The sequence below is a fragment of the Zootoca vivipara genome, chromosome 6 (genome assembly GCF_963506605.1).
Source record: "Zootoca vivipara chromosome 6, rZooViv1.1, whole genome shotgun sequence".
Taxonomy (NCBI): Eukaryota; Metazoa; Chordata; class Lepidosauria; order Squamata; family Lacertidae; genus Zootoca; species Zootoca vivipara.
The window spans coordinates 7,039,065-7,053,638 of record NC_083281.1 but is presented as its reverse complement, the minus strand read 5'-3'; the positions used below and the strand labels follow the sequence as shown (position 1 = coordinate 7,053,638).

General features: G+C 44.7%; 1 protein-coding gene across 2 annotated transcripts in view; it reads right to left on the bottom strand.

The window, feature by feature from the left end:
- Window positions 1-1,377: 1,377 nt before the first annotated feature.
- Window positions 1,378-14,574, bottom strand: part of ATCAY (ATCAY kinesin light chain interacting caytaxin) — a 38,073-nt gene continuing 24,876 nt past the window's right edge. The window contains exons 9-13 of one of the 2 annotated variants that reach the window (XM_060275364.1): window positions 14,106-14,204; window positions 10,198-10,233; window positions 10,015-10,050; window positions 6,487-6,519; window positions 1,378-4,884 (exon numbers count right to left, since the gene is read on the bottom strand). In XM_060275364.1, the coding sequence (XP_060131347.1) occupies window positions 4,875-4,884; window positions 6,487-6,519; window positions 10,015-10,050; window positions 10,198-10,233; window positions 14,106-14,204 (214 nt within the window). In that variant the 3' untranslated portion in view covers window positions 1,378-4,874. Of the gene's footprint in view, window positions 4,885-6,486; window positions 6,520-10,014; window positions 10,051-10,193; window positions 10,234-14,105; window positions 14,205-14,574 lie in introns of those variants that run through there. The other variant, XM_060275365.1, reaches the window with a different exon arrangement.

The following is a 14,574-nucleotide window of genomic DNA, read 5'->3' as shown; positions in this document are numbered from 1 at the left end:
CTAATGGTTTAAATTCTGACATGGACTATAGTTGTTTTTTGTAATTACTTTCCTTTGTTTTTGCAATGCTGTATTAATCTATTTTTTATCCATGCATTGTGTTGGCTAATTAAGCCTTGTTTTTTCCATGGTTTGTCTCTTTAAAAATTTATTATTGTCTTCTTTTTGACCACACCTGCTTATCTATAGTTAGATCCTTATATTCAGCTTGTGTTCCCTCTAGCCACAGGAACATCATTTGGCATTTCACTTTAGAGCTTTGAATTTATGTTAATCTATCTTTGCAAGGTATGTACTCACATCTGGAGGAGTATCTCTTATTATTATTACTGAATTTGACTCTGTATAATTAATTTTCTATGATGTCTTGTTGATATTCCTTTGACATTTAGCTACCAGTACTGAGGAAGCCTGACCAGGGCGAAACAAGGGATGTACCTGGGAACCTTGTCTTGTTTATGGATATATATTTTTTGCTGCACCTGGTACCAATTGAATATACTGCTGCCACCTTATGGACTTTGGCTTGCCACGCCCGTTTGCCAATTGGACCCATTACAGTGGAACCTCGGTTTATGAACACCTCGGTTTATGAATTTTCGGTTTATGAACGCCGCGGACTCATCTGGAACGGATTAATTCACTTTCCATTACTTTTAATGGGAAAGTTCGCTTCAGTTTATGAACGCTTCAGTTTATGAACAGACTTCCGGAACCAATTACACCCATGTTTCAGTTTATGAACGCTTCAGTTTAAGTACTTCGCGGACCCGTCTGGAACGAATTAATCCACTTTCCATTACTTTCAATGGAAAAGTTCGCTTCAGTTTATGAACGGTTACTCCGCGGACCGTCTGGAACGGATTAATCCACTTTCCATTACTTCCAATGGGAAAGTTTGCTTCAGTTTATGAACGTTTCAGTTTATGAACAGACTTCCGGAACCAATTGTGTTCATAAACCGAGGTACCACTGTAGTGTTTTCTCTACACCTGCTGCACACCTCCTCTTGTGGTACTCTTTGATTATCTCATTTATTTTGGACTGAGTCCTTATCAGCATTTTAAATTTGGGGATGTGCCTTCGCTTGTTGATGTATGTTGTTCTCATTTGAATGAAAAAAAATTCTGAACCTAGTTTTGTATAAGTTTCTGAATATTCCATTATAGCAAGTTACGTATGTGTATAGCTTAACTGTGTTCATAACGAAGGTTTGTGTTGTAGTCCAGTTAGAGGTGAGCAACACTCTCCTGTCTGCTGCCAGCCTGAGAAAAATGGACAATTGGTTTGCGTGCCCCCTGCTCCCAGTCGCTATTCCAGGTCGCTGGAATTTTTCATCGCATCTTGCCTACCTGATTTTGGTAAAGGCTGCTCCGAAAACTCCTGCTACCTAGGGAAGTATGGCAGATTTTTTTTTAAAAAAAAACACCAAACAAACAATTTTTATGACTTTAAATACAACAGACATATTTCTTGTTGAAGACTTGGCGTTTTTAATGAAATATCCACAGGTTTTCTTGGTTTCATAGCAAGAAAAATGACCGTCGCCACACGCCGTTAACAGCAAACTGTATTTCCTAGAGTTAAATCACCTAAATACGAAACACATTAGGACAGGGGTGGAGGACTTAATACGTCCTCGCAGTTTTACAAGAATGTTTTCGGATGGCGGAGCTCCACTTTTAAACACAGGGAAATTGTAGGTGTGTGCTGTTTTGTGCCCGGTCTTGATGACGGGAAACTTCACTTCGATAGTGGCATGCTCTGTTACAAGGAATATTCAAAAAAACCCCACATGTATTTACATTTGTAAATGTCGAACATTGATTTTTCTCTCTCCTCTGACATATACATCACACCTGTAAGTGTTTGAGGCAAGAGGAAGGAATGAGAGGTTAGGAATTGTACTGAGGTATGCTCTAAAATAGTACACCATTTTCCATTTTATGGTAGAGCAGCAGAAACCTACCTCTCAGGGTTGTTGTGAGGAATAAATTAGGAGGAGGAGGAGAGGGGAGTTACACAAGAACGAGATTTAACCATTACAGACTATGATAGTAGATGTGATTAAGGCCATTTCCCCAAACCTCTCTCGTTTCACATGTCCTCCTCTTTAAGAGTAACCCAGGGATAAGGGAAAACTTGACCCTCCAGATGATGTTGGGCTGGAAGTCCCAACAGCTTTAGCCAACTTGGGCAATGGTCAAGGATGATGGGATATGTAGTCCCAACACCTGCAGCGCCACAGATTACCTATCCCAGCTTTAAAACCAAGCAGTCCCGTATTCTTCCCTCTGGTGCCCAAGATTGCAAGGCAAACACATCCTTTTAAAACCAAGCATAGAGAAACCGGCAAAGATATCACAAAGAATTGTCACCAGGGGCGTCATATCCATAGAGGCTAGTGGTGCGGGGCGCCAGGGTGCCAAGTTCTGGAGGGCGCCAGGGAAAAAGCAGAGGCTAGGCATGGCACCTCCCGGCATCAGCTCGCCACCATCGACCGCCTTCGCCATGCTACGCTGAAGCAGCACCGTGCCCGGAGCCTCCGTCTGCCGTGGCCACCATGGCATGAAGCGGCCAGCTGAGCCGGGAGGCGCTGCGTCCAGCCTCTGCCTCTTCCACACTGGAGGAGCCACCTTCCAGCTGCTGCCTGCCTCCTCCAGCCCCGCCGGCAGCGCTGTCCTCCCTAAAAAACTCGGGGGGGGAGGAGTGCCAGAGGGAGCTTTGCACCACGGCACCAGATATGCTTAAGACGGCTTTGATTGTTACCCCATTTGTTTCCGGAGAAGGATGTGCAAATCTGTGGTCCTGGAGGCGTCTCTTTGGAGACTGCCAGTACTTTCCACATTTCTCTTTGTAGAATGGTGGAAGAGCACATAAATGCTCCTCAATGCAGTACACGTGTCAGCTAACAGAACTCATGTTCTCTCCCCCTCCCTCCCCGCAGAAAGCAGCTTAAAATGCACTTTCAAAAAATCCAGTTGAAACTATTTCATATCCAAACTGATAGATGTCTTTGCAGCTTTTTTTTGCTTTTATAAATCCTCCATGCATGAGAGAGAAGTTTTTAGACATGATTGCGAACCATACATTTCCCAGATGTTTGATCATTGCAGTTGTGAACACATCTGCTCGTAAGGTGACCCCCCCATAGGGCACTGTGGGGTGTAGATTCTACTTCCATTGTCAGTAGAGAGGTATGATTGAAGTGTTCAGGATGTCACGCATTCTGCTATGCAAAGAAGACATTCCCAAAGCTTCTGCAGATAGGGCTAGATTCCTTTCTTTCGCAAACGAAGCAGACCGGTCTTTTAAAGCAATTGATCCCCATTATGTCGCAAGCTCTTCTGGTTACTTGTTCAGGGTTAGGTGTCATGTATCAAATGAGAAGAAAAAAACGAGCAAGCCAGCTGTTCCACGCTCCTCTGCAGACACACAAAAGCAGAGGAAGCCTTTTGTTGTGCTGGCATTTGGAAGATTCCCGGGGGAACCAAGCTTGTACATGTAATTCTGCCACTGCTGCCCTCTAGTGTGGAACAACCAAAACAGCAACTATCTGAATGTGGACTTCAGGGTTTTCTGTTCTTCTCGGATCGAAATGACTGGGTCACATTTAAGTGCATAGATTAAATCTAAGTGTGTGCATGGGCGCTCATGCGGTACCTTTCCTCCTGATCCCAGGATTTTGTGTGTTTGAACAAATTGCCTTCCTGCCCTGCAAAGTCCAGTGAGGGAAGTGGATCACGTGATTCTAAGCACAGAGACCTGGGTTCAAATTTCTACTCGGCTGTGATCTTTCAACCTAACCTAAATGTCTTGCTGGGTTGGGTTTGTTTGTTTTTCTAGGATAAAATGGGAGCCACTCCCATGTTCATTAGGGCGGAAGATGGGTATATGTATGTGGCGCATTCATTTTCCTGTTCTAAATGTGCTCACTTTCTAATCTGACCATCTGACTCAATTTACCCCTTCTTGTTTGAGATGTGGACTGTGTTTTCATGTGCCTCCATCTTGCCTCAGAGGTTTGGAGGCAGAATTCGGGGGGGAGGAGATTGTCCAGTGTTCTGAAAGTGACTAAAACCGTCACCTTTCCACTGACTAGTGTATGAATGGGCATGGTATCTTGAATAGTGTATATGAATGGGCATGGTATCTTGAATAGTATATATGAATGGGCACGATACTTGCGATATCTGGTGCCCAAGATTCGGGGACAGAACCATTCAGGAGAGAGAGGATGTGACAAATAAAAGCGATCTGTACATCATTTCCCGCGTGAGACTTCACCATGAGCTCAAGTGGTAAAAAAAATAGTGCCAGGGCTGCATTTGGGAAACAGATGAGGCAAAAAGCAGGTAGGTGCTCTGTATCTATACTGGAACAGGCATGCACAAACTTCAGAAGGGGACGAAAGTTTGCTTCCGCAGTTCTTCCTGACCCAATGAATGCACAGAGCAACAGTTTCCTTTCAAACGCGTCCGGCAAGAAATTTAAGAATGGATGTGTGCTTTCCCATCCTGATGTCGCTATGCTGACCTGCAGCAACCAAACAGAGGAGCCTTGCGATGTATAAACCAGAGTTCTACATTTTAGGCTGGATTTTGTAATATCCCAACGTTGTTGCTTTTTAAAGATGGAAGCTGCTCGCATCTCTCGGCAATGGGGTTTGCCATTCGGAGCCTTTGCTGGAAAGTGCTGTTCGTTCAGTGAATCTCTTGCGTGCAATGGAATCCCTTTTGGGCAAAGACGGAAAGGCTGGTTCCTTGGTTGGATGGAACGGAGGATGAGGTGGTCTTAACACCAGGAAGGTCATTTTACAGTGGGTAATGCATCGTTCTGGGTCGTTCTTTAGGTCTGTGTGTTCTTGCCTTGATTCAGGACATGCTAAATGGTGGGAGGAGGGAGGAAGGAGAGAGAAAAAAACAGGCCCAGTGAATACTTAAGAGACTGCTTGTTGCCAATTATTAAGGGCCCCTCCAGACTGGTGTTTTATTGTGGATGCATAGGTAAAGGTAAAGGACCCCTGGACGGTTAAGTCCAGTCAAAGGCGACTATGGGGTTGCGGCGCTCATCTCGCTTTCAGGCTAAGAGAGCCAGCGTTTGTCCGCAGACAGCTTTCCGGGTCATGTGGCCAGCAGGACTAAACTGCTTCTGGCGCAACGGGACACCGTGCCGGAAACCAGAGCGCGTGGAAACTCCATTTACCTTCCCGTCACAGTGGTACCTATTTATCTACTTGCACTGGCGTGCTTTTGAACTGCTAGGTTGGCAGGAGCTGGGACAGAGCAACGGGAGCTCACCCCATTGGGAGGATTTGAACTGCCGACCTTCTGATCGGCAAGCCCAAGAGGCTCAGTGGTTAGGTAAACAGCGTTTCCGTGCACTCTGGTTTCTGTCACGGTGTCCCGTTGCATCAGAAGCAGTTTAGTCATGTGGGCCAAATGACCCAGAAAGCTGTCTGTGGACAAATGCTGGCTCCCTCGGCCTGAAAGCGAGATGAGCGCCGCAACCCCATAGTTGCCTTTGACTGGAGTTAACCGTCCATGGGTCCTTTACCTTTACCTTTTTACCTGTGTGGGTGTATCCTGCAACGTATTCCTGAAACAACAGTTGTGCATTACTGTTGCTTTAGTTTGTTTTGCAACACTGCCCCATTGCAACCACTGCACAATTGCTGTTGACAGGGGTAGTGATGGCGGCTAAACCTCAACAAACACAAGGCAAAAATAAACCCAGGACATTTGTGGTATAAAAGGTTGCACAATTCAGCAGGATGTTACGGAGTATGACTGGAAATGAAACAATGGGACCACCCCACACCGAAAGCAGGATTGTGTCTGATCGCTCCAACAGCATCATGAGCACAAAGGATGTCTGAAGGGGCCCTGAGATTAACATACAAATTGCACACATAGATTGATAAGCTATTGAAATCACTAGGACTGCACACACCCCAGTCTGATTTGGTGCTTCAGATGGGGCCCAATCTCACCTGTCGAGGACCCACACCTGACCTGGGTCTCATACCAAATGTGGAGCTTTGCACCAGCCCTAATTGAAATGAATTAAAACTCTAGTTAAAGATGCGATCAGCAACGAGGAAAGACAGGGGAGAGACGCCTGAATCTCCTTATACCCCCACAACTGCGGATTTAATCAGGAGTCTATGTGGCGCTGAGCCTGAACATGGTCTCGCTTAGCATTTCCTCATACGAACGATGCTCCAACCTCTGGTTCCTATTTTCATTTTCTTTTCATGTTTCCCCGGGTTTTGATATTCTGCCAGTCTGTAGAACAGGGATCGGTAAAACCTGGCGCACTCCAGAGATGTTCCAGAATCCCCAGCAACCATCACAGCCAACTATCGGGGATGATGCTCATTGTGGTGCAACAACAATGCCAAAAGGGATTCAGGATCCCTAGGGCTGCTGCAGGTAACTAAATTCTGAATGTAATTTTAAAAATAAAAATAAAACAAACCCACACCTTGTTTCCTGATCCTCTGCTGGCAATGTAGGCCTGTTTGGGAAGACAGACAAAATAGTAAATAAATTTAGAAAAACTGTGTATGCTGTTAAACCTCATAGTTCCAGGGGCAGAGGGTGGGGGTGGGGCTCGCCCCGGGTGTCACCACTGAGGGGGGTGACAAAATGCCGGGTGGCACTCACCGCGGGGCCTGCAGCACGCCTGAGCCACACGTCTCTCCTGCGAGAGAGAACAATGGCTTGGGTGTGTGCTGGCTTTGCGCTGCCCAAACGATCCGCCCGCTGCCCCCCCAGCTGTAGGGGGGCTGAGTGGGAGGGGGCAGGCAGACCCGGAGGCCCCGCAGTGCGCCCAGCCCCTATGGGCGGCTCGTCCTGCCCCTGGGCACGCTGGCCCAGGCACCCGAGCGGCTTCCTCCGCCACTGCATAGTTCTGCATCTGAAGAGGCAGAATCTTACAAGTGGATTAGCAAACCTGTTCTAGGGGACTCTTAATGGGTTGAGTTGATTTAAAATAAGGAATGTCTGCAGTATCTCTAAAAGGATAATTTTTTTAAAATTGCACTAGGGATGTACGAAGGCATCAATTTCTCTTCTGCCCCATCTTTGTTGCATGCAGCTCTGGCTCCATTCTTCTGGCAAAAACTCTATCCAACGTTCATCCTACTCAGAGTAGACCCATTGAAATTAAAGGTTGTTACTAATTAAGATCCATTCATTTCCAGTGCTGGATTTTCGTATAAGATAAACAAGTTATAGCTTAGGGCCCCACTCTCTTGCCCCCCCCCAAAAAAAATTAAATGAAAAAAACCTGGATGTCCATTTCCAAAATATAAGATAGAAAACAAATAAAATAAAACCTACATCCAGCCACAGTGTTTTGTGTTGTGTAGGCTCCTATGATGTAAGTCATGGCCCCCTCCTGCTAGCCTGCTCCCTCAAATATCACTGGTTTGCTCCTTTCTATATATAGGGTGCCTACATTCTGCATGAACTGCTTGCATGGCAACATGCACAAATGGCTTGAGATACCTATGAGGTCCATTGATTACCATACAGTGGTACCCCGCAAGACGAATGCCTCGTGCAACAAAAAACTCGCAAGATGACAGCGTTTTGCGTTGCGCGAGGCGTCTCGCAAAACGAAGTTTTATATGGCCGTGCTTCGCAGGACGAATAGGGACGCATTACAGTAAAGTCCCTTGCCCTCGCTGCCGTGCCGCGTTCGCCCTCGGGGATCCGCTGCCGCCCGCTGCCATTACCAGCCCGGAATCGGCCCCCTCAGCGCCGCTGCCGCTGCGCGCTTTCTCCTCGCCCTAGGGCCGGCCCGGAATCGGCCCTCTCAGCGCCACCGCCGGCCCGAAGGTGAGCAGGAGAAAGTGTGCACAGCTGAGAAGCGGGTACAGTACAGTGTACTGAGTGTTTGCATGTGTGTGTGTGTGTGTGTGTGTGTGGAGGCAAGACGAATAGGAACACATTAATTAAATTTCAATGCATTCCTATGGGAAACCGTGCCTCACAAGACGAAATTTTTGCAATATGAAATGACTCACAGAACGAATTAATTTCGTCTTGCGAGGTACCACTGTATAGCATATATCCAACACAAAAAACCAGCGACAATTTGCTGTTGACAAAGGACAGCTGGACATAGAAAGGGCACCATTACCTTCAGTAGCTTAGGGCCTCATCAAACCTAAATCCTGCCCTGGTCTGCTCTAAGTAGAATTTAGTTAGATTATGCCCTATATTAATTGTTCCCATGCTATCTGCTCTGGCTGAATTTTACATAATTACTTTTGTAATCAGCACATTATTCCACACCTTTCATTTCAACACAGAGGAAATGCCATGCAAATTATGCAATGCAGTTATGTGTTGTTATGTATAGTTTGCAGACTGAAAACTGCAACAATCAACACCGATCATATCTGCTATATTGAGTTCCGTTCTGGAAATGGGACAAATAAGCAGACTTCAGCAATTTCCTCCTGTTTCTGTTTCCATCAGACTTCTCCAACATCCCTCCTGGCAGCTCCACATCCCCCAAGCAGAATTTTTTGAAGATCCCTAGAGCTGGACCAAATTGGCAAAGGCCATATCTCAGCCATTTCATTCACTTGGAAATCAGCTGTTTTGTTTCGGCAACATTTTGGGGTGGAGTGGAATCATAGCTGCCAAGTTATCCCTTTTTTACAGGGATTTTCCCTTATGCTGAATAGGCTTCCTCGCGAGAAAAGGGAAAACTTGGCAGCTATGAGTGGAATTCTTTTTGGGAGGCGTGGTTTATTCCCCCCCCCCCGAAAGCCCTTTTCTGAGATCCCTTTAAAAATTTTGATTTTAGGAAAGTTTGCTGCCATAGAAGACAAATGAGAACACCCATTACAGTGAACGGCAATTGAATACATGCAGGTCGTGCTATCCAAACGCTTAGTATATGAAAATTCACTTATCTAAACAACAGAAAATTGGTACCCAAATCTAGCTACACACACCACATTTTCAGATATCCAGATATCCAAACAGATATTCAGATAACCAGATCTGCAGATAGCACTGCAAACAAATAAGCAGCCTTAAACAAGTCTTAATATTTTTGTGTTTTGCTTGTATGTGGCAGCCATTTCGCCAGAAATCATGGAGCGGGGAGATTGGACAAATAGGCATTCCCCCCCCCTTCCTTGTTTGCCTTTTGCAAGGTTTCAGAGGAACACTACAGTCAATCGTGGGCAGGATTTGAGATAGGAACAGCGGAAGAAAAATGATAAAGTAATTGCTAGGGTTTCCAGACTCAATAGAAGACAGGACTTCTGTGCCTTTAATTGCCCTGCTCTCTTTTGAGTCTGGAAACCTTAAAGAGAAACCAGCTTGGAAATTAAACAAAGGGTCTGCTGGTTTCTCTTTAAGGTTTCCAGACTCAAAAGAGAGCAGGGCAATTAAAGGCACAGAAGTCCTGTCCTCTATTGAATCTGGCAACCCTAGTAATTGCATTAGACAGATTTCTGTAATAGATAAGAGTCTGATATATAACGTGGTTGGAAAGGGTGTGAACACTGTGGAGGGAGGTCGGTACATGAAACAATGTAAGCATTCAATTTGAAGTTAATTTATAAAAAATTGGAAGTTCAATAAAAAGTATATTATTTAAAAAAAGATGCCTCCCCCATAAGAATCAATGCAAATCGTCGACTTGCTATGCGAATGCTCACCTAACGGATCATTTCGGATAGCGGAAATACTTTCCTCCCTGTTGCGTGCCTGAAATGATGGTTTCTCTGTGTCCCTAGTCCTCACTAGAAATGGGTGAATCTATCAATTTTGGTTTCTCTCAGTTTTTCATGTTTCCAATCTAAAGTTCATCTCGCTACATTTCCACATTACAAATCCTCCTGAAAATTCACCAGCATTTTAGGGGTGGAGGGTGGGAATCCTAATAAGACATGTCTGTCTGCAATTTTGCCTAATATACAGATTTTTGCAAACCATTTCCTCCCGATATAATGCATCCACAATAACATGGAAAGAGACTTACCTCTCTCTCACCGTTGTGTCTTGTTTCTCTTCCACCCTGTCAGGGATAAATTGCATTTTGAAATAGCCAGTTTTGTCTAAAGGAGCAATGTAAAATGACAATATACCCCGGGCAACTGTGTGATAGCGGGCCCCCTGCATTCCTCTTTCCTAGCATAAACCAAAAAGGGGAAAACCTACTTACGTTTCTTTTCTTGCTCTGTTCCGCTCTTCTTCAAACCTGAAACAAAGTGTTTAGAACTGTGAAAAAAACCATGGTTCGCAACTGGCTTAAAACCAACCATAGGAACAAATTCCCAATAAGCGACAAATTGCAAATGAACATATTGCCAACGAAACAAACCTGTTGGGGTCGTAAGAAAGCTGCGACCTGAGTTTGTCGCAATCGACGCTTTCCCTGTTCTGCTGCAATTCGGTTTGTGTGAATCACTACGTTATCTGTCTCGCTGTCCACTGTTTAATGTGACTTACATAACTTAAATTACGAAACACAGATATAAAATTTTACAGCATGTAATGGTTTAAGAGAAAATAATATGAAAATGATATATTGTTGGTATCTAACACCAAGTAAACTGGCGAAAATGTATGAATCTAAATCAAACAAGTGTTGGAAATGTATCCTATGTGGTGGTCTTGTAGTAAGGTTAAAGCTTACTGGGAAACGATATATAATGAATGGAAAAACATGTTCAAAATAACCTTTGTAAAAAAAAAACCTTTGTAAAAACAACAACAACAACAACAGAAACTTTTCTTCTTGGAATTATAGGGACAGAACTATGTACATAAATTGCATAGAATTTTTTTTATGTATGCTACTATAGTAGCAAGAATGCTACTCGCCCCAAAGTGGAAAGAAGCAGAAGTCCCACAAAAGGAAGAATGGATACAAAAGCTTATGGAATATGGAGAAATGGCGAAACTTACCAGAAGAATAAGAAATCAAGATAACAAACTTTTTTTAAATAAAAGAATGGAAATGGCTTATTGAATACTTACAGATAAATTGCAAACAGATTAACAGGATTATTGTAACAATAGCCTGCAGTTTTATAAGAGTTTATATTTGAAGTAGATAATTAAACGAGCAAATTAAATGAATTTGGATATGCGGAAGATATTTTAAAAAAAAAAATTTAAGGAACCGCAGAAAGAGGGGGAAGGAAGTCAAACTTTGAAATGTTAAAATGATTGTAAAATTAATGATGGTCAGGACGAAACAAGATGTGTTGACTGGTTTCTGTTCCTAACCACGGATGAGTGTGGAAACTGCTTCTGCTATCTTTTCGATTTTTTGCTGGAATTCTCTGACCTTGCACACTGGAGGTGATGTTTAGGATGCCCTCCGTGGCATCCTAACTCTTTATTCAACACTCTTCCCAACGCTCTTTAAGTCTCCTCCTCCCCCAGTTTCTTCCCCAGCAAACTGAGGCTCTTTTGCCTTGTGTGTCTCTGTGCTCTTTGTGTTCTGGGAGACCAGGGGAGAGGGGAGCTGGTTGCAGCAGGAGAGGGAGACTCCCTGGCTCCATCACGGACCAGACTCATCTCTGCCTCTTGGTCTCCCACCTCTCCAGCCTCCGCTGCTGCCTCTGATTCTGGACTGCCATCTGCCACAGACTCCCCCTGCTCACGAAACCTTGTTGCGTCTTCTCCCCTCCCCCTTTTAATCTTATTTTGACCAAAGTAATAATAATACATAAATAAGAATAAAATTGTGCACCCCACTACCGAGACCATTCCATTGTAGCTATCCAACCTCCCAAAATTTCAACACCTCTTCCGACGGTTTGACCCCTTTCCGTTTTAACAGTACAAATTCTACAAACACCCTCCATATTTCCTCGAAACCATTCCTCCTGCATATTCCCCGTCTTAATGGCACATGTTAATTTATCATTAATAGAAGAAGAAGAGGAGGAGAAGGAGTTTGGATTTGATATCCCGCTTTATCTCTACCCGAAGGAGTCTCAAAGCGGCTAACATTCTCCTTTCCCTTCCTCCCCCACAACAAACACTCTGTGAGGTGAGTGGGGCTGAGAGACTTCAAAGAAGTGTGACTAGCCCAAGGTCACCCAGCAGCTGCATGTGGAGGAGCGGGGAAGCGAACCCGGTTCACCAGATTAGGAGTACACCGCTCTTAACCACTACACCACACTGGCTATATCCCACACCCATACCATCCCTCCACTTTATATTCTGCTTGCTCTTTCTACTTCCTAGCTATCATAATTTGTGCAGCTGTTGATAAATTTGTGAGCAAGTCCTTCCTTGCCTGCGAACCTTCCACCCCCCCTATTGCTTCTTCTCCTTCCAACACCTCTTAGGTGCTCCCATCCACCCAGTCCATGACAGCAGACGACATGGTGAAGGTGCATAGTGTGCTCCTTGGGCCCCAATCCGCCTCACCTTGCCTCATGGGCAGGCCAGCCCTTGCTGGAACAGAGGTGGGCCAGAAATGAATTTCCTGAATGCAGAGCTGGCTCCTACTGTCCGTTTGCATTTCTTAGTACAGGAAGTATTGATCTGATGTGTAGAGATCTTTCCTATTCTACTTGATTCAAGATGGTTCTGGAAGCTTCTGTGTGAAAGAAGCAAGCAGAAGGTTCGTGATGTTTGGGTTATTCCTTCAGAGAAGCTGAGCGCAGCTGGTTTAAACTGTCAAGGTCACGCTGACTATAAAAAAAAAAAAGGTCAGAAGGAGCCTGAGTTTCACTTCGTCTTTCTATCACTCTTTCCTTCTGGCGTAGTGTTCTGTATACAGCTGTACCTCGGAAGTCGAACAGAATCCGTTCCGGAAGTTTGTTCGACTTCTAAAACATTCGGAAAACAAAACGTCAGACATTCGGCTTCCAAAAATAGTTCGCAAACCGGAACAGTCACTTCTGAGTTTGTGGCGTACGGGAGCCAAAACGTTCGAGAACTAAGCTGTTAAAAAACCAAGGTACGACTCTATAGTGTTAAGGTTTGGTCTTATAAGTTATTGTAAGTTTAAGTCTGCTGCAACTGGATTTCTTATGGACACTGCTTAATCTTGAATGCATTTGATTTGTGACTGTTTTGCCCATTTGCCTTCAGTAGCAGCAAAGCTCTGCTGGATGAAATACAATTGCCTCTGGTCTATTTTTTGTGAATCCTGCAACGTGTTTAAGTTTTTACTCTGCTAACTCTACATTGGAGTTCTGCTTTGGATCAATATTGAGTAGAATAACATGTCACATACCCCAGTCCAGGCCGCTCTAGGCCCCTCCAACCACCTTTCATTGTACAGTGGTACCTCGACTTACGAACGACTAGAGAGCCGAATTTTCCGACTTACGAATGGGGGTAATGGCCGCGCGCTTACGAATGTCTCGACATCCGGGGGGAAAAAACGCGGCGGTTTTAGATAGGGATTTTTCGACTTACAAATTTTTAGATAGGGTTGCTTCGACTTATGCATTTTTCCGTTTCCAATGCATTCCTATAGGAAATCGCGTTTCCAATGGCATTTTTCGACTTATGAATTTTTCAACTTACGAATTTAATCCGTTCCGAAGGCACCTTCGCAACCAACTTACGAAGGTGCCTTCGGAACGGATTAAAGTCGTAAGTTGAGGCACCACTGTACAGTGGAACCTCGGTTTATGAACACCTCGGTTTACGAATTTTTGATTTATGAACGCCACGGACCCATCTGGAACGGATTAATTCACTTTCCATTACTTTCAATGGGAAAGTTCGCTTCAGTTTATGAACGCTTGAGTTTATGAACAGACTTCCGGAACCAATTACACCCATGCTTCGGGTTAAGTACGCTTCAGGTTGAGTACTCTGCGGACCAGTCTGGAACGGATTAATCTACTTTCCATTACTTTCAATGGGAAAGTTCGCTTCAGTTTAAGCACTCCGTGGACCGTCCGGAACAGATTAATCCACTTTCCATTACTTTCAATGGGAAAGGTCACTTCAGTTTATGAACACTTCAGTTTATGAACAGACTTCCGGAACCAATTGTGTTCATAAACCGAGGTACCACTGTATATGAATCAGAATTAAAGGAAAGGCAGTGTAGGAAGACAACCCTGTTTCAAGGTATCGCCCAATACTTACTGTAGGATACAGTCCGGAATCTGGACATGCTCCATGGGGATGGCCTGCGATAGCTCCTCCAAGGTGTGAACGTACTGGATTTTGTTGATGAATTTCACACTAGGAAAGAGCATTTCCAAACGTTAGGCACAACTTCTCCCACGGCCACACACATTTTTCTTTTGCTAAAATCTAGCTTAGGGTGTATTAGGGACCGTGCTGAGGGGGGCTGCACTGAGGAGGAATGGTGGGAGCCACCCTCTCCCCCTGATCCTGAGTCTTCCCAGGAGCAGGAGGGCAGCATAGATTTGGAACAGTGGTTTGCAGAGGGGCATAGTTCAGAAGGCAGAAGCTGGGGGATACTGGATGGGGAACAGCTAGCAGAAGAGACACTGGGAGATGGGGAGTTAACAGATTCACAGACTCTGGACAGTATCCACACCCCTTCCCCAAAGAGAGCTCAGAAAGTGTTAGAACAGAAAGCGCAGCG